This window comes from Stegostoma tigrinum, chromosome 7, assembly GCF_030684315.1.
Source record: "Stegostoma tigrinum isolate sSteTig4 chromosome 7, sSteTig4.hap1, whole genome shotgun sequence".
Taxonomy (NCBI): domain Eukaryota; kingdom Metazoa; phylum Chordata; class Chondrichthyes; order Orectolobiformes; family Stegostomatidae; genus Stegostoma; species Stegostoma tigrinum.
Genome location: NC_081360.1, coordinates 42,999,638 through 43,020,416, shown reverse-complemented (window position 1 = coordinate 43,020,416; position 20,779 = coordinate 42,999,638). Strand labels below are relative to the sequence as shown.

The following is a 20,779-nucleotide window of genomic DNA, read 5'->3' as shown; positions in this document are numbered from 1 at the left end:
TTCACAATTGCAACGTTGGTGGGGATACCAGTATTCTGCTCCCGAGTGCGGGGCTGAGCTGTTCATGGCCTCTGCAACAGGTTTGGCTACATTCACCTGGATTAGTCATTGCCTTTCCAGCTCAGTAGCTAGATTGTGTTTTTAATTTTGGCTTTGGTTGCCTTGGGGTGTCATCGGACAGGAGGCTGGAGTTCAGCGTATCTTTGATCCCACTCCATCTTGGGTGGCAGCATCAAAAGACGAACCAGGACCCTGTTAGTTAACATCCAGCATCCGAGGTGGTGTGGGACCCACGCTGCATGACTATCTACAGATTGGAGGCGATAGACATGGAAGCAACAGCACCCGTGGCAGCAAGAAAGGAGCACGTTGCCAGGACTCTGGGGATGATGCTGGATGGCGGCAACGAGAGGAGCAGAGGGAATGAAGACTACAGAGAGGGAAAGATGAACTTTTGAAGATGTTTCAGTTTTAATATCAATTCAATAATCTATTCAGTATTTAAACTTTATATAATTATTTATTCAGTATTTTGTTCTAAAATCCAAGATGATGCAGCAGTGTGGCAACATTATACGCTTTCACTGCAGCTCGGTAAAAGTGACAGCATTAACTAAATCAAAATACTACAGATGCTGGAAGTCAGAAACAGCAATGTTTGTGTTTGGAGAAACTCAGCAGCTGTGACAGCCTTGGTGGAGAGAGAAACAGTTAATGTTTTGAATCCAATCTGACCTCTTCAGAAAAGATTCTGATTAACAATCATACCGTGTTTCTTTATATACAGATGCTGCCAGACTTCCAGAGTTTCTCCAGCATTGTTTGTTTGCCCCAGCCTCCCATGTTTTCTTGTTTGATAGTTTTTATTTTCTCCAACATGAGTAGAAACCAGCACAAGGGCTCAATTTTTTCCATGAGCTAGTCGACAATACAGGTATTTCTCCTATACCACAATAGTTATGTTCTCGTGTGACCTCATGCTATAGAAAATGGCCGTAGAAAATCACATTGTAGAGAAATAGCTGTACTGTACAGTAAAAAGTTTGTGTTACCACAACAGCATCCACTCTTCTTCAATTGCGTTACAGCCATTTTGCGTGAACATAACGTATTATAGTAGAAATAACTGTATTGAAATATGCTGTCTCATTTTGTGTAGTGTGTAAAGAACACAAGCTGTCTGTTGTCCTGTGTTGAAGTAACTAACTCCCATTCGCTGAGTCCAAGTTGTCTGGATTCCATTAGCTTCCAGAAACCTGCAATTTTCACTGATGGTTTGGAAAACAATTCTTCCATCGCCACCAGAGCTGGATGTTGAAATGTCCACTGCTGAAAATGCACCTTGTTTGGCCATCTAATTATGTAAAACCAAGTCATACTGATAGGGTCCCTGTTTCAACTGTGGAGTAATTAGAAAAACACTACATTTTGGCTGACTGAAGTTGCAGGACAGGATACAGATGGTTCACTCATAAAATGACGTGAACTGAAAGCTAATTTGATAAAACGCAGTTTGTGTTGTCTGAAGTTTTTTCATAGTGCCATTACTTTCTATGGCACCAACTTTAAAAGTCACCAGTGCAGCAATGGAATGATGTGCTGACAAGTTTCAGTTTGCAGATAACCATGTGACTTGGCTTGTGACAGCCCTCAGTTAGAAATTCACTGCAGTATCATTATAACAGGCTGTGCTACTCTCTTGACTCTCAATTGTCCCAAATATTTCAAAGACCCTACAGTCACAGTCACTTTGGAGGCTTGCTGTCATTGTTTGTGAAGGGCATTGTAGGCATTTTTGACAGGCTTGCTCTGTCTTGCCATTTTTGTCCAAATGAATGAAATTGGGGAAAGATGTGACAATCTGAAAGTTATCAGGCTGTTGCTGGGAATGGAGGATTTGAGTTATAAGGAGAGGCTGGATAGGCTTGGACTTTGTTGAGTGGAGCGTAGGAGTTTGAGAGGTGACCTTGTGGAGGTTTATGAATTAGAGGGGTATAGATAAAATGAATGACAGGTGCCTTTTCCCTAAGATTGAGGATGTTAAGGTGAGAGGAGAAAGATGTAAATCAGACATGGGAGGCATTTTTTTTGACTGAGTGGTTTGTGTGTGTGCTGAATTTTGAAAGAGTGTGGTGGATGTGGGCAGAGTTAATGTTTAAAAGACATTCTGAGAAGTAAATGAATAAAAAATGTTCGATAGGATTTAAGCCAAGTGCAGGCAGGTGGGACTAGTTTAGTTTGGGCTTATGGTTGGCATGGATTTGTTGGACCAAAGGCTCTGTTTCCGTACCCTGACTCTAATTATGAGTCCAGATGCAATCAATAGGAAATTTGCATTTCAGGTTTGGAGCCCATGACTGGATGGATGGGGATTCTAATTACTAACAGTTTTTAGAATTCAGTCCATCTTAAGATTACTATAATTATGAAGTTTTTTTTAGCATTGAATATTAAACATCAGTAGCATTATACAGCGTACATATTGTCATAATTGTTGCATAACCTCAATATATTTCAGTGTGATGGTGGAGTCAGGAGATGCGATTATAAGCTTGATCAGCAATGGGTTTTCATGAACCACAAACAGAAAAAGAAATGCAGAGAAGCAGCAAAATTGAGTGAAAAGGTAGAGTACAGCATGGTGGTAGACAGCTCTACCATCAACATATGGGCAATGGAAGGGAACAAGTTGCATAAAAAACTGCAATAAGGTGTAGAATACAAGGGTGAGATGGGGTTGACGAGGATTGCAGCAAATGGTGCTGCAAAGCCTTAGCTTTAGTGCAGTGGGGATTTTGTAGCTTGTTTGTGCCCTTGATGTCATGGGTAAAGATTCCTATTTGATACAGGCAGAGATAACTATAAATGTTTTGGATAGTTTGGAATTTTGGAAGGTTGTTAGTGAAAGACCTGGAAGGAATGCAGAAAATTCGTGAGAAAATTAGTCAGAAAAGCTGTTGAGATAATGAGGTAAAATAGACAATGTTGTACAAATGCAAGTCATGGACTTTGATAGAATTTAAGTCATGAAACTTGGCATACAATGTGACGTGCATCATGGGTGATAGGTCATTTATCTGAAGAGTTTGTCCATTTTGTCTGTCTATTATGAACACTTTTGAAACTTGATCACTATTTCTGTTTATTTTGCAAGGCGTTGCCATCCTATCTAGTTGTGTAAAATATCACATGCAGAAAACGCTTTCATACAAGACGATTCTTCTGAGTTGTTGCAAGTAATATGTTTAATATACTTTCAATGAATTTATTTCAGTGCTGGTCCAAAAGGCGACAATATATATGAGTGGCGATCTACCATACTAGGTCCTCCTGGTTCAGTTTATGAGGGAGGTGTTTTTTTTCTGGACATCACTTTCTCATCTGATTATCCATTCAAACCACCAAAGGTAATTCTTCATGTTACATTATTTAAATACATTTCAAATAGTTTTGAGTGGTTGACTGTACGATATTCTACATGATATGACTGTTTACTTTACCTCAGAGCTTTGAAAGCTTTTTTCCACTATGACCCCTTACAAAGCTTGAAAATTATTTTAATCCCTCATTGAAAACTGTGACATGGAAAGGAACAGACAAGAGGATCTAAAAATGGGGAGTGAAGATGAATGAGTGTGACAGCACTCATTGCCTTGGATCTTTCAAACCCATAACTGAGCTTGTAATCTGTTACAAGCGAGACCAGACCCCCTCAAAATACTTTAAGAATGTAGCCTCGACCCTAATGTTTGCTTATTTTAAAGGTAGATGTGAAGTGCATGTTCCAGATACGATGCGACTGATCAAACCATTCAATGTTAAGCAAAACACAATGTACTTAAACACTATAGTTGAACTACAAACAGAAGAAAGAGGAATGTAGAATCACAACTATCGGAACCGAATAATAGATACAGTACTGATTGCTCATTAGCTGCTCCAGTGTAGTAATATCCCATAAACGCATCCTTTGGCGAAACGGTAAATTCAGACACAGATTCTTAGATGCAATTCTCCAATCCAGGAGGAAACAAAGTCAAGAGAGATTTCAGAGAAAGGAGCAGTTAAGCTTCATTTATTGAAGCTCCAACTCTTCTGGGACCCAAACAGCTTCTGACTGCAGCAGCGTCAAAAAAACAGAAAGCTTGATCTGTGTGAACTGGCCACACCCCTTCTATTGTTCCAACTGTTTTTCAGAAATACACGTAAAGGACTCCTGTGATTAGCCACTGGAGGCCTCAGTTTTTACAACCTCTCTTCAAAAAAAAGCCGACGACAAAATAACCTTTTGAAAATAACAGCACCGTCACCTCCCTCCCCCTTTTTAAAAAGAAATGACCCATTAACATCCAACGATGGCTTCATGTTAAAACCCTTGGTCTTACTCAGTTAGTACTCTACCATATGCATACATTACATTGACTCCAAGCATGCAGACAATTACTGCTACATTCTATTTCAGTCCGTTTACTCCTGTGACTGAATTGCCTCTGTCTTTCTTCATCCATGTCGCAATAAAGCGTTGGTAATTTCTTGTCCTATCATGTATATGTGGCTGCAATAATAAGCTCCATCTAAACAGTCTGGAATTTTTGTCCTTTAAATTTCTCCAAAAACTTGAATAGGTTATGATCAGTACATACAATTGTCTCATACATATTACTGACAATTTCAGTGTTGCAATACCAACACCAAACTCAAGGTCTCCTCTTCAATCGTTGAATATTTCCGTTGATGGGTATTGAACTTTGAGAAAATACCCTGTAGGTTTTCTATCTTCTTGTCGTGCCTTTATAAGAGTATGGTACTGACACCCACGGCACTTGCATTGATAGCAACCTTGAATGTCTTTGCCTAATTAGGTGTGGTGAACAGTGGTTAACACAGCTTTCAGGCTGTCGAATGTGTTCTGCCGTCCACTGAAATTTTCTGCACTTCTTCAATGGTTTATTTCCTTAGATTCTTGAAATATTGTCTGTAGGCTTCTGGCACTAGCTCATGCTCTTAAGCTAGCTTTCTTCATCTCCTCATACTCCCCAGATAGTGATGTAAATGCCCCACTAGATCTACCTACCAACTTTGTTTGGATCAACAAAATCCACATGATCACCAGCCACATCATTAGTTTTGCCACTTTCTGGAATAAAATCGAAAAGGATTCTACATCATTATCATCGAATTAAGGCACAGTTTGGACATACTTAAACAGAATCCCACCAGCCCATTGGCTACAATGGGTTTGTTTATCATTGCTATCCTCCTCTCTAATCCTATCTTCTATGTTATACCTTCATCCTTTTTAAGTTGACTTTCCTGTCTATTTGCCAACTTCTGAAATTCATACTCTAGTCTTTGTTTTTCTTTTCTGTCTTTCTCCCTTTCTTCAAGGGTCTTGCTTTCCTTTTCATTTTGTTCTGCCCAGGCTGTTCTTTGTCTCTCTTTTTTCTGCTTTTAATTGAAATTCACGTTGTTTCAGTTCCTTTTCATGTTCAAGCTGCTTCATCATCTGCATTGGAATTCTAACCATTTGCCAAGATTCCAGTGGCATTTCCAGCAAACTTAAATGCCAAGCTATTGCCTTACTTAGCTTCCTTTTTCCCACAAAGGCAACCCCCAGACCAGCAATTCCAACAGCTTTGGCTTTTTTTTACCTTTTGCAAGACTCCTGAAGTCATTTCTTCCACCCCGGAACATGCTGAGTGACAAAGAGCCATTATTGCATTACATTACATTATTATATATTTCTGAAGAAGGGTCTCGGCCCGAAACATCAGCTTTCCTGCTGCTTGGTCTGCTGTGTTCATCCAGCTCCAGACCTTGTTATCTCTCTGTTACATAAAGCACGCCCAGTTTAAACCAACCAAATTTAACACCGAAACAAAAGACCGAAACACACACCACTCGCCACCTTTTGAGTCCACAAGCCCAAAACCCAAATTGGAATTATGGAGTTACATCTTGGATGAGCCCCCAATTTGTAATGGACCAGGCTAGACCCCCCTCAAAATATTTTAAGAATGTAACCTAGACCGTAACTTTTCCTTACTTTAAAGATAGGCATGAAGTGCATCTTCCAGATGGTCAAACCACTCAACATTAAGCAAAGCACAATTTACTTAAATAATATCGTTAAAATATCAACAAAAAAATGAGGAATTTCGAATAACTTTCCTGGAAAGCTTAACCAAATAATAAATACTGCACCTATTACTAATTAACTGTTCCAATACAGTAATATTCCATAAACATACATACCCCTGGCCGAAAGGTAAATTCACACATAGATTCTTCGATGCAACTCTGCAGTCCAAGACAAAACAACATCGAGAGATTTCAGAGAAAATAGCAGTTAGGATTCACTATCTGAAGCACCAACTCTTCTGGGACCCAAAGAGTTTTTCCTGCTACAGCTAAAAAAGAACAAAGCTGACCTGTGAGAACTGGCCACTCCCCTTCCATTATTCCAACTGTTCTTCAAAAAAAACCTAAAGGCCTCCTGATTGTTGACTTAGGCCACTTGCCATAGCCACCTCCTGGTTGTCTTTACAACCTCTCTTCAAAAAAACCCAGGACAAAATTCACTTTTTAAAGTGACAGCATCGTCACAAGTCCCAAGCTCCACCTTGGAAACCCTGATAAGACTTTTCTATATTCTAAGGATCTTTCTGTCATGTCTCTGTATCACATGTAACAAAGCCACATGATTGTAGTTTCGGAGATGAGGAACATTTTGTTTTAAATTCCCTTGACTTAATAAAGAATATTGTATAATTTTATTTATCCTTTGTTTTCTGTTTTCATTTCCCATCTTGCATCGCCGTTCTTTTGCAAAGTTAATTAATAATATTCCGGCAACACTTATCTTTGGTTTTGCTGCTTTAAGTATTCGCACTTACTGATGTTTTATAATTAATTTTGATTCATTTTTAAGTTCCTACAAGCTCTAGATTAGAATTCTGAAGAAGTGAAGGAATCATTTTGTTCATTATGACTGTGATGGCTCTACATATTTATGATTCTCATTCCAGTTGGTATTTCCTGGAAGTGCACGTTCCAAAGTACCATTTATGTACATTTTATGTGCATTATCTAATTGCTACAGATCAGATAGAAAGTTGTGATGCAAGGAACCTTCCTGCTTCTATTGCTCATACTTGAATTGTTTTTTACTGCTGAAGACCAGATAACCACTGGAACTGTGACTAAATACCAACTCAAACAGCTGAACATATTAAACAATCATTTTAAACTAAAACCTGAATATCCAAATGATAAGCGGGAGATAAAAGGGAGTCAAGACAAAGAGCTGTGCTAAATCTGCTTGACCAAATGTGTTTCACCAGTTTAAATGTTACGCAGTGCTAAAAAGACATATCTTGGCAAATCCTTTTATCTTGCACTGGTCTGAATAATTGAAAGCATTCCTTCAGAAATATATTTTCCACAGGTTGTGACTGAGTTACTGAAATAATATTTATTATGGCACTTATCTGATCATCCCATTATCTAGATTCTATTCATTTTCAGTCTTTAGCTGTTTAATTTGGGAAGTAGGAATTATTAGTTGAAAGAACATAAATTATTTTGTTCCAGGTGGATGCCATTCCTCAAAACTGTGATATTAAAGAATTTTTTTTCAATAAAGCCTTCAGCAGGCAGGGCAGAGATCTGTCTATTGTTGAGGTGGGGATTCTATGCCAGTTCTTAGAAACAGTCTACTGTATTGAAATGCTGGCCCACTTACCTGATCCATCTCTGAAGAGATATATCCAATTTGTCATTATAACCTTGATAAACACTAAACGTTAAAATGTTGTTTGGAGAGAGTCTAGATGGACGCTCTTCTGCTCAGAGCTTTATTCCAACACACTCTCAAACCAACGCTGTACCCCACTGATGACTTGTTTTGCATGTATGGCCAGATAGAGTCTCAGCCAGTTGCACAAAACCATCATCTGATCCCTTGATCTACATGCCCTCAGGCATCCTTGTCAGACCTTAAAAGTTATAAACAATCCATACATCACAACCTGCCTTTCTCTTTGCAAATTCTAGTAGGTGTACTTGAATTTCCATTAGTTTGTATTTTTTCTTCTTAAGGTGATAGTTATGCTGCTTTAAATTGTCCATGTGGAAGTTTAGATTGTATGGCAAATGTACAATTCATTCCACAACTATTTTACTTCCTGCGGTTTGAGAGAGTAGCTGAGTTTGAAAATTGAAAACTTCTACTGCCACCATTTCTTCACGTTGAGCATATTTCCCATCTCTTCCTTCATTTCATTTCAGCTTATTCTCCTCCTCAAGCTTGTTTATTCTGTTGGTTGCTTTTCAAACCAAATGAGGCCTAGGTATTGACTAAATTTACAGAGAACTGTATCGTCACTGACAGTGTTATTAAATGTTTGGTTTGCTATAAAGAACAATTCTTTACATTTACATGTTATCTTTAGGTAACTTTCCGGACCAGAATCTATCACTGCAATATTAACAGTCAGGGAGTAATCTGTCTGGACATCTTGAAAGACAACTGGAGCCCAGCTCTGACCATTTCAAAGGTTCTACTTTCTATTTGCTCACTCCTGACAGACTGTAATCCAGGTAAGAAAACTAGGACCCAAATAATTGCACTTGATAGCTCATTTATTTGAGAAAATTTTCAGACATGTTTGTGGAACAGGTCATGTTGTAACTCGAGCATTTTCACATTAAATTGGAAGTCTCTGAATGGAAATTGCAGTTGAAGCCATTTCGAGTCAGTAGCCCCACTTATTTGCCTTGAACTGTTCGATTGATGCTTGATCCCTCCAGTGCCTTGCCTCTCCAGAAGGTAGTTTAGTTCCTTCTACAATACGTTAGTGACTTTCAACATTAACTCGTTCAGGAGGTTTTTCTCACAAGTACAATCCAGTATTCTTGCTTCTAAATTCCGAATGCCTCCTAGTAGCCACACGATTGTATTTTAGTTTGATTACCTCGAAGTTGCTTCCAAAGAGAAATTCAGCTTTCTTTCATCTTTCATTGTACAATGTAGCCATTATTGTTTCCACTGCATAAAATAAAGAGTAATAATATTGTTTTTATAACTCACTACATGAACTGGAGCATTTATGCTATGAAAGGTGGCCCTTATATCTGTCAGCTCCTTACAAGCGCAATTGAACTAACCTCACCCCACTATTTATTTTCCTGTAGTCCCTCACATATTTTTCTTAGGTGCTTTTCTAATTTCCTTTTGTAAAGCAGATTGACTCTTGCTTTACCATGTTAGAATGCCCTAACAGTGCCTGCAAAGCTTACATTAGTTGTCCCAGATTTTTTCATGTTTTGAATACACTTTGATTCTGGAGAAGTCGTGTGACCCTAGACTAAGGTGAGTTGGTGAGTAGAGAGTTTGAGGGCAAGAGGCAAAGAGCTTGACAGTTAAGGTCTATTCATGGGCCTTTGGTTGAGATTTTGAAAAAAGTAGGTGAGTCCAGAGGAGGGAGAGGATTAGAGAACGGGCAGAGAACTTATTTTCCCCAACTATTTTAGATGCTTAGTTGGATATGGTGATGAGGCCTCTGATCTTATTTGCTCTGGTCATGCCCCTGAACTTCTTCAAAGAAGAAAATTAATGTTCTCATCTGTCATCAGGCGAATACCAAGACTGATCCCCTGCAAAGTGAACACTGAATGGGCATCATTGCTTTTCAGAGGAGAGCTAGTTTGGACCCTAGACCCAGACTTCATGGCCGATTTATTTCATTTAAAAAAAACTTGTGATGGGTGAGCCGACTACTCTTGACAACTAGTTTTCAAAGCTGGTTTTATTTTCACTTCTCTAAACCTCATTGTGGAGGTGACGTTTAGCTCAAATCAGTAGCTGTGGTGAAAGATTTCATTTTAAACTATTTTTGATAAACTTCTGACTAATTCATAAAGCCCCCTACTTGTACGAAATTTCTTGCTAGCCAGTATGAAATGCCAAATCATACCGCAAAGCTATGATTATTAGCACAGTTTATGGTGAACATCATAGGAGGGATGTTAGATGAATGAAGATTTTGCAAAGGGCCATGACTGCGGTTTGCAAATTCTCAAGTTGGCTCACAAACTGCAGTCAGCATCATTGATCAAGATTCTAGAATTTGCATCTTTTACACTTCCAAGTTAGATGGTTTCTATCAATAACAGACATTTGACCTACAAGTTTGGATCTCTGGTCAAGTATTAATAAGGTAATTTAGGATTTCTTGATGCTTAAGCTCAAAGCCCGTTGCAATAAATGTTTCTTTTTCCCCAAACTGGTGCAATCATACGTTCCGCAATAAATATGGAAATATATCTTCTGACTTGTACATTTTTCTGTATCTGTTGGTTTTAAAGAATTCTATTGCACAAGCTCTATGCTGTGCAGTAAATCTTGGATCACCCAAAAATATATGAACCAATATCTCTTAGCAGTTGGCCAGTTTTGTAGACTGGGGTTGTAATTGCAACACAATAACAGAAGGCTCACACATTTTGCCTCTGGGAGACTTGCCGTTGGGTTAAGTGTAATTTGAAAAGTCTATCAAAATGACATCTTGTAATATTTTGGAATTCTTGCAATGTAATGTAATATTAAAGCAAATTAGTTATTTCCAGTGTAATCAGTCAGCACAGGAAATATATTTTAAAATCATTTTGAGATAAAACATAAGCCTTACTGAATGGTTTTCCTGTCATGGCCCCTTGATATTCCTGTGCTGGAACCTTGTCAAAATCCGTGTTCGTTTCACACAGTATATCGACACAAAGGAAATGCTTAATTGGAGCAAAAAAAAATTCCAGAGTTATCTACTGGACTGTCAACAAAAAGTAAGCATAAAATACAACTTGTAATTGTGTCCAGTGATTTATCCCAATTGACAATCTGTTTTATTGTCTGGGATTCGAAGATTTTTTTTCAAACACCCGTGAAGTTAAATTCTCTGTTTTAGTTTTATTGTCTGTATAATAAATGGTTGTGATCTTTGTTGGCTGCAGTGGAGAAACTAGAACAGTTAAAGGCAATCAATGTTTTGTGTGAGTGTGTTTCTCACAATATGGCTACATAATAATCATGTGGAAAAGTAAGGTTAAAAGTAGGAAACATAACTCGTCCTCTCCTCATCACCATCAGACTGACCTTGAGCTGGTGAATATGACTGATTGACCTGTTTGTGAATAGTTAGTATAATTACTGTTAATTCCAATTAAGGTAGCAATCTAAGACTACCTGATGTCAGTAATCCGAGGCAGACCTTTAGTTTAAAAAAAAATGTCTTTATGGTAGTCATGAAATGAAATTTGGCACAGGAGTAATTTTTTTGATTAGAGAGACAAGAAACAAATTTATCCACTGACACACAGCAGTGCTGCAAGATACTTGCTGCTGGCAAACAAATATTTAATGTAGTGTTTGCTCATTTATCTCCTGGCTTTTTGTGGGATATTGTGTTCTAATAGGTTACCATGTTTCCTTATGTTGCAACAATAACTATATCAAGTTCTTTCAGTTTTCATGGCCTTTGGTCCATTTGGAAGTCTGAAAGTTGTTATATTGCAGCAAGTTTGTTTGTCATGTATGTACATCTTGTTTTTATGATCCTGAGCTATTCACTGCTTTCTGAATTTCTGTTATTCCTATCTGTGGGATTTAAACTTAAGATTATCAATAATTAACATTTGCTTGTCTTTAACTCACAAGTTAAGAAAATTATGGGGGTGAGACTGATGATGTGGTTCCAGAATAGTGCGTCAGTGGATAAATTTGCTTTTTGTCTCTCTGATGACAAAAATTACTCCTGTGCCAAATTTCATTTCATGACTACCATGAAGACATTTTCTTTAAACCAAAGTTCTGCCTCTGATTACTGACATCAAATAGTCTTAGATTGCTACCTTAATTGGAGTTAACAGTAATTATACTAACTATTCACAAACAGGTCAATCAGTCATATTCACCAGCTCAAGGTCAGTCTGATAGTGATGAGGAGAGGACGAGGTATTTTTCCAATTTTTAACCTTACTTTTCCGTAAGTCTGAATGGTGGTGTTCAAACGAGTTAGTGTCGTTGGTAGCTTAAAAACAAGAGTTTTAAACAAAAAAGAACTTGCAAATTGATCACCAAAATGACAAAGCCTGGGGGCGAGCATGGACAGAAAAGCAATATGAAAAATAAACCCAGGTGACTCTCACAACTGTACCTGTGAAAAAGGATCAAATGCAGATCGGCAACAAAGACATTATCATGGCTTGTCATTATAAATTCACAGCTCGAATGCGCCTGATACCTACCCCACCATTTCCACACCTAAAAAGACTATTTCCATGCCTTGGATCACTCTCTTCATAGAAAGACCTAGTCGTATAGAAGTCATGTCAATGAACAAGTCATCCACAATTGCATGCTAAAAGCCTTAAGGACATGATTTCAAATCCCACAGTGGCAGCTAGTGGAATTCTGATTTAATTAAATAAATCAGGAATTAGAAACTATGTTCAGTGACTGTGTTTACACTTTGATTATTGACTACATTTTATGGCATTCATTTTGTGAAAATCCATTTGGTTCACTAGTGTCCTTTAGGGAAGAAAACTTGCCATCCAACTAATGGGTCTGTTGTATGAATGACTCTACTGCAGCAGCCATGTAGTTGATTTTGAACTGCCCTCTGGAAATGGTTAATGAAGATTTTTACATCAAAGGCAGTTGGGGAAACACAACAATGATGTCTACATTTTATCAAAGAATGAAGAAACCACCCACCTTCTGGTAATCCCCCACAAACGAATGTACTCCACAGTAGTTGTTGAACTCCTAACACATTTCTCCTTTCGCCAAACCTCACTTTCCCCTTGGTTCCTCAACACTGCCTTCTTAACCTCATATAATCATGTGGCTTCTGCAACTTCTCAACAAGCATTACTTGCAACTCCATTGTCATCTTCACCATCTGTGTGTGTTGTTTTAGTTTAATAAAACAGCATGCTGAAGTAGTACGTTAATAATCGAGCATTTTGGAATTGAAAATGTAAGTAACAATGGGGATTTGATCAAAATATAGCACATGCACTCCCACAACAAAATACAATAACCAACACCATTGCCATAAAATGCAGCTATTAACACTTGATCAGGGGCTCAGTTAATGCTTAATGATTCTATTGATCAACTACAAAACAGTGCCATGGCAAAAATGCGCAGGTCATCTAAAGATGATATTGTAAAACATTTCCTGTTCATCAAAGAAAGGGACAAATGAACAGACACGTGAACTAAGATAAAAGAATTCTCAGGAAGCTAGAATGCTGAAATTGACCTGTCTGTACCATTAATTGATAGCTTCTGTGTGAACTTGGAACAATGGCTGCAATAGTGTTTGTGAATTTTCTGTAGCATTAGTCATGGTGAATTGTTTGATATTATCCATATTATCTGTAACAGTATTAAATCACCTCATCAGTTCTTAAAATTTGACAAGTTCATCATAATTCGATGTTTTTACGTTTTTGATCTAACCCTTCTGAAAAGTCTTGATCTTGACTCCCTGTATGCTATACCAAAGCAGATTAACTTGTCATTTATGAAATTTAAGTCTGAGTTTATGCATTCCATTGATGCTGCATTATTATTATGACATTATTAGAAATGTTCATGTATTTTTGGAATCTGTTAGCTTTTCAATTATGACAGACAGTGAATAAAACATTTTGTAATTGTATGCCTTTGTAATAGTGGACTAGAACATTAAGCAATGGGATTTCAGTTTCATAAAATCTGGATCACTGTGTAGAATTCTAGGCATTGTACCTGAACATACTCCTCATGTCTTGGACACAGCGCAGATTCACTAGAATGTTACCTGGGCTCAAAATGTTAAAACTTAAGGAGAAGCAAGACAGGCTCGTATTTTCTTGAATATAGACAGTTAAAAGATGGTTTGATTTTAGGTCGTAAGGATTCTGGGAAACGTCAATTCGGAAGATAGCAAGAATTGTTTTCTGCTGCTGACTGTGCCTTGGACTGAATGTTTCTTGGCTTAAAGTTGGTAACGGGCCATTAAGGAGAGAAGTTAGGAAATATTTCTTTATGCAGTGGGTGGCAAAAGCGTGGAATTTCCACCCACATAAAGCAGCAAATAGAAATAGCAGTTAGACTATTGATTTCAAAAAATACTGATTATGTTGTGAATCAATAAACTCATACCCTCAGAGTCTGGAGCTAACAGTGATTAAAATGTTATACATTTCACATTCTATTTGGAAGGGAGAAGTAGTTTTTGAGCATTGAAGGTAGCTGTTTAGTAACTGAAGTTGTGAAGAACTGGTTAAAGTATACTTTGAAGCTGGGTTAAAAGGTAGGACTGTAAAATTGCTGTGGGAGAGATTTAAGGAGCTATTTAATAACTCACAATGAAGATTTATCCCAGTGAGAAAAAGGGGTTCTGTGAGAAGGATGCACCGCCTGTGGCTAAATAAATGAGTTGGGGCAGGCAGTAAATTGAAAGAAACAATGTACTATTCTTCAAAGATTGGTCGTAGCTGATAGGACGAGATAAACCTTAAGAACCAGCAAAGAATGACTAAAAGATAATGAAGATATAGAAAGCAGACAATGAAAGAAAGCTCACTGGTAACTTGAAAACTATACAAATAGAAAAAGATTATTTTAAGCTGCTTTTGAAGAAGAGTCATTGGACTCAAAACATTAACTCTGCTTTCTCTCCGTAGATACTTGTCCAGCAATTTTTTTTATTTTAAAGCGTGTAGAGTTTTAAAGGTCTTCTAGATGGACAGAGAGGGAGAGAGAGCAAGAGTGATGAATTAGTGATAGAAAACAAAAAGTGGCAGAGATTTTTAACAAGTATTGTAGATCTGTCTTTGGAGTAGAAGACTCAGAAGATTTGCTAAAAAACATAGAGGTGATAGCAAGGGATGAGCTCCAAGCAGTCACCATCACCAGGGAAAGGATGCATGGAAAGCTCTGGTGCCTGTGTATAGACAAATCCCTGGACTGGATAGCCTGCATCCCAGATTCTCAAAAGAAATGATGGGACAGATAATAGAATCATAGGTTATAATCTTACATAATTCTTCAAATTTTGGGAGGATATCCATGATTTGGAAAGTCAGAAATGGGACACCACCTCTCAAGAAAGGAAGAAGGCAGGAAACTGGAAACTATGGGGCATTTAGCCAAATATTTCTCATAGGATTCTAGAATCCCTTTATTATGGCGGGATATTTCAAAGCTCATGATGTTATCAGGAAAATCAACATGGTTTTCTGAAAAGCTAATGATAATTCACTAATTTATTTGTGTTTTGGAAAACATTCATGATAGATAGAGGAGTGTGTAGATGTGATGTACAGAATTTCAAAAAGGTATTTAATAAAGTACCACATCAAACGTGTTGTATACATTAAAAACACATAGCATAGATAAAGGATTGGTTAACTAAAAGAAAGCAGACCGTAGGGATAAATAGGTTTTGTATGTCATAAGCTGTAACGAGAAGTGTTGGATCAGTAGTTTGGATAAGGGATTGAGTGCATGAAAGCTAAATTTGTCGATGATACAAGGGTAGTCGGGATAGCATATTGTCAAGGGAAGGTGGGCAGACTTCACAGGGATACAGTTAGATTAACTGAATAGAAATTTGGTAGCTAGAGTACAGTGGACATAATTGTAAACTTGTTGGTTTTGGCACAAAGCTTTGAGAAGCAGTATGCTATTTAAATGGTAAGATATCGGAGGCTTTTTAATACACTCCTGGGATGTGGACATCATTGCCTGGCCAGAGAGATATGGGTTTCATGACATAAATCGTATCAAATTGTTGCGTAAGTAGATACTGTAAGTCATTAGGAAGGGAAATGACATGTTATAATTTGCTTCAAGGGGGAAGGAATGTAAGTAGCGAGGCTTTACTGCAAATATGCAGGTTATTTGTGGGATGACATTTTGAGTACTGTATATGGTCTTAGACTCCTGGAAAAAAAATTGCTTTTGAAACAGTTCAGACAATGTTCGCTCAACTTCTACTCGGAATGAAAGGTTCATCTTATGAAGAAAAGTTGAGCAGGTAAGGCCTAAATTATTTTGGAGTTTAGGAGAATGATAGGTGATCTTGTTGAAACTGTTAAGACCTCGAGCGGACTGGATAGGTTCAATAATTGAAAGATGTTTATTTCTGGTTGGGTGAGATGAAGGCTAGGGGTCATTGTCTAAAAGGGAAGCCTCTTAATTTTAAATTGAGTTGAAGAGAATTATGTTCATTAAAATTCTTTATAATGTGGAATTCCAGTGTGGACACTAGATCTTTAAATTTAGTGAAGGCTGAGTTGGATAGATTTTTGACAGGCAAGTGTGTTGAGAATTTTGGGGCCTAGACAGAAGAGTAGACCTAAGATGACAGCTGGATCAGCCATGATTTTGAATGGTGGAACAGGTGAGGGGTCACATGGGCTACCCCTGCTCCTGAATCCAATGATTGATAAAAATGCTTGTGAGCAAATGTCTTATAGGATTTTTAGCTATGAACTCATTCAAACAGCTTCAAGAAGCAGAAGAATTTGTTATTCAGACAAAAATAACTATGTCATTAAGTAGAATTATGTGCACAAACAGAATAAACTGAAGCATGCTTCAGTTTTTCACAACATGTTGCAAAAATCTGAAGTGTGAAATTCTTTCAACACATTGGCAAAAAGTCTGTGGCTGCGAGGGAAGTTGGAAATTTGAAGATGGCAATTGATTTCTGAAGGTTAAGGGTCCACACAACATGGGGCAGATTCAAGGGGCTGAGTGGTCTTCTGTACCAAAATACTAAGTTCAAGAGACTACATATTCTTCTCTACGCTAATGAATTTAATAAAGTTAGGACTAAAAGTAGTTGGATTCCTAAGTAACCAATGTAATACTCTTAATAAAGAAGGGGCAGAAGGACAAGCTATTGATTAAGAATTGACCAACTTGTTTAATCTCAGCTCTTGACAATCATTTTGGAGTGAATTGAGTTCGCTGGTGGATACTTTTCAAAAATGGTATACTTGACAAATTTAAAATTTTTGAAGAATGTCAGTTTGTTAATAGGAATGTTTTGATTTTTTTTATTCATTCATGGAACCTGGCCAGTATTTTCTTGCCAGTCCTTAGTTTCTGTTGAGAAGGCCGTGGTGATATGCTGTCTTTTAGGACTACGGTCAACATGAGGTAGGTTGACCCACAATGCCATTAGGGAGGCAATTCCAGGATTTTGATCCTGCACCCCGGTAAAGGAATACTGATATATTTCCAAGGCAGAATGGTGAATGGCTTGGAGGAGACTGTGCAATGGTGATGTTCTCGTGTGTCTCTTGCCCTTGCCCTTGCCCTTCCACATGCAAGAGGTCGTGGTTTTGGAAGATGCTGTCTGAGGATCTTGTAAATAGTACACACTACTGCTACTGAGTGTCGATGGTAGAGGAAGTGGATGCTTGTGGATGTGATCCAAGTCAAGTGGGTTGGTTTGTCCTGTACAGTGTGGAGCTTCTTCAATGTTGTTGGAGCTGCACCAATCCAGGCAAATGGGGAATATTCCATCACACTCCTAACTTGTGTCTTGTAGAAGGTGGACAGGCTTTGGGCAGTCATGAGATGAGTTACTCACCGCAGTATTCCTGGCTTCTGACTTGTTCTTGTAGCCATTATGCTACTGTGGTGAGCGTAGAGTTTCTGGTCAATGAAAACCCCCGGGATATTGACAGTAGGAATTCAGTAATGAACACGCCAGTAAAAATCAAAGGGTGGTGAAGATTGTTTCCTGTTGAAGATAGTCATTGCATAGAGTTTGTGTGGTGCAAATGTTATTTGTCAGTCCAAGCCTGGATATTGTCCAGACCTTGTTGCACTTGAACGTGAACTGTTTCATGGCCAGTGGAGTTTCCAACAGTGCTGAACATTGTAGAATCATTGATAAATGTCCCCAATCCTGACCTTACAGTGAAAGGAAAACCATTAAAACAACTGAAGATTGTTGGGCCTCATACACTACTCTGAGGAACTCCTACAGTTTCTGAGCTGAGATGACTGACCAACAATCACATGTGTCTGATTAGTCGCAAGTTTACCCATTATTTCCAGTTTTGCTAGGTCTCTTTGCCACATTCAGTTGAATGTGGTCTTGATGTCAAGGGCTGTAATAAGATCAGGAGCTGAGTGGGCCTGGTGGAACCTAAAACTGGGTGTCACTGAGCAGGTGCTGTTCGATGACACCTTTCATCACTTCACTGATGATTGAGAGTAGACTGATGCTGAGGTAATTGGCCATGTTGGATTTATTCTGATTTGTGTGTACAGGACATAGCTGTGCAATTTTCCACATTGTCAGGTAGGTGCTGTAACTGTACTAGAAAAGCTTAGCTAGGGGAGTGGCAAATTCTGGAGCACGAGTCTTCAGTACTATTGCTGGATTGTTGTCAGGCCTCATAGTCTTTGCAGTATCCAGTACTTCCAACTATTTCTCGAATTGGCTGTAGACTGGTATCTGTAATGCTGGGGAACACTGGAGGAGGCCGAGGTGGATCACTTGATATTTCTGGCAGAAGATTGCTGCGAATACTTCAGCCTTATTTTTTGCGCTGATGTGTTGGGCACTTCCATCATTGAGGATGGGGATATTTTGGGTCCTACTGATCAATACATTGTTTAATTATCTTCCACCATTCGCGATGTGGCAGTATTGCTGGGGTTAGATCTGATATGTTGGTTATGGGATCACTTAGCTCTGTCTGTCACTTGCTGCTTATGCTTTTTGGAGTGCAAGTAGTTCTGAGTGGTAGCTTCACCAGGTTGACACCTCATTTTCAGGTTTCCCTGGATCTGCTCCTGGGATGCCCTCCTGCATTCTGAATTGAACCAGTGTTGATCCCCTGGCTAGATGGTAATGGTGGAGTGGGGGATATACGAGGCAATGACGTAGCAAATGCTGCTGGACAATTCAGATGCTGTTGATGGTCCACAGAGCCTCATGGATGCTCAGTACTGAGTTGCTGGATCTGTTTGAAGTTTGTTTTGTTTACTATTATGATTGTGCCACACACCATGATGGAAGATATTCTCAGTATGAAGGTGGACCTTTGTCTCCAAAAGGACTGTGGATGTCACTCTTACTGATACTCTCATGGGCAGATACATCTGCAGCTAGAAGATTGGTAAGGACAAATCAGTGTTAAGTACTTAGAGAGCAATTCCCTTCCAACTATATATCGCTATGCTGCCACCTCTGCTGCTTCTGTCCTGCTGGTCAGACAGAATATATTAGGGATGGTGATGGTGCTGTCTGGGACCTTGTCAGGTGTGATTCCATGAGTATGACTTTGTCAGGCAATTGCTTGACTAATCTGTGAGACAACTTTCCCAATTTTGGCAGGAACCCCCAGATGTGGGTCAGGAAGACACAGTGGGGTTGACAGGGCTGTTTCTGCCCAGTTTGCTGGTGCCTAAGTCCATTGCCAGGTGGCCCATCTCATTTCTTTGTTGAGACTTCGTAGCAGTTGATAAAACTGAGTGACTTGCTTGGTCATTTCAAAGGGCAACTGAGAGTCAACCACATTGCTATGATTCTGGAGTCCTATACAGGCCTGACCAGGTGAGGAGTAGAGATTTCCTTCCTTTAAGGACATGAATGAGCCAGGTGGGTTTTTCCAACCATCAGTAAGGGTTTTGTGGTCATCAATAGATTCTTAATTCCAAATATTTTTTACGAAATTCAAATTCTTCCATCTGCCTTGGCAGGATGCAAGCTCAAGTGCCCAGATTTAGCTCAGTTTTTTGATTAATAGTCAGCAATAACACTTCGGCCATTGCCTATTTATTTTAGGAAGAATGGCCATCCTTGTTCTCAATTTTCTCCCTGGCCTCTACCTATCCTGCCTCCCTGATCTGCAAACCTCAAATTATTCTGCCTGCACCAGTCTGTCCTCTTCTGCCTCCTAACTTTAAACACTGCACTACTGATTGACATGCCTTCAGTCACTGAAGTCCTCAACATGGAATTCCTTTCCTAAACATCTGTTTCTACCTTTTCTCCTTTAAGACATTCCTTGATCTTCCTCTGTGACCAAAACTTCAGTCATTTGATTTGTTATTTCCTTGAGTTCAGTTTTGTTTGGTATTGCTCCTATTGTGCATTTTGGAGCATTTTATGATGTTAAATGTATAATGTAAGTGGATATTCTTAATGTTGGACTATTGGATGTTTGACTCCATGGAACTATCGTGGCAGAGCTTGTCATATTTTTATTGTAAATTAAATTTCCCTTTTGAAGCAGAGAAAGACCAGGCACTGAATGGAGAATGTGCAACTATGCTAATCAGTTTGGATTGTTCTCCAAAGAATCAGTTTGAACCAGAAGATTACCTTTTTGTGCTCAATGTATCAATGTTTCTATATTAACCATGCGCTGTTGTGTTGCAAAAAAATGAAAGTTTTGTTAAAACGTTCTTCTCTTATGTTAGAAAACTCCCATTTCAATCCATTCACATCCAAGATTTCTAAATAATTGTACTTCCTGGTGATGTAAAACAATATGAATTAGAAACCTAATACGGTAACAAAATCATCATGATTTTGTTTTACCTTGTATAAAGAATTGTTGGCTTTCGTTTGATGTTCTGATTCCACTTCTGTTATTAATGCGAATTTAAATGTTGGCTTTGCTGTTGTCAGTTTCTGTCAAGAGACAGTATTTTGTCGTGGTGGCTGCAGAAGGAAGTTTGATTAGAATA

The 20,779-nt window shown here is 38.5% G+C and overlaps 1 protein-coding gene across 3 annotated transcripts in view; it reads left to right on the top strand.

Moving 5' to 3' along the window:
- Positions 1–20,779, top strand: part of ube2e3 (ubiquitin-conjugating enzyme E2E 3 (UBC4/5 homolog, yeast)) — a 130,715-nt gene that overhangs the window by 103,442 nt on the left and 6,494 nt on the right. For all 3 annotated transcript variants that reach the window (XM_048534050.2, XM_048534051.2, XM_048534052.2), the window contains exons 4-5: positions 3,275–3,407; positions 8,454–8,601. In XM_048534050.2, the coding sequence (XP_048390007.1) occupies positions 3,275–3,407; positions 8,454–8,601 (281 nt within the window). The remainder of the gene's footprint in view (positions 1–3,274; positions 3,408–8,453; positions 8,602–20,779) is intronic.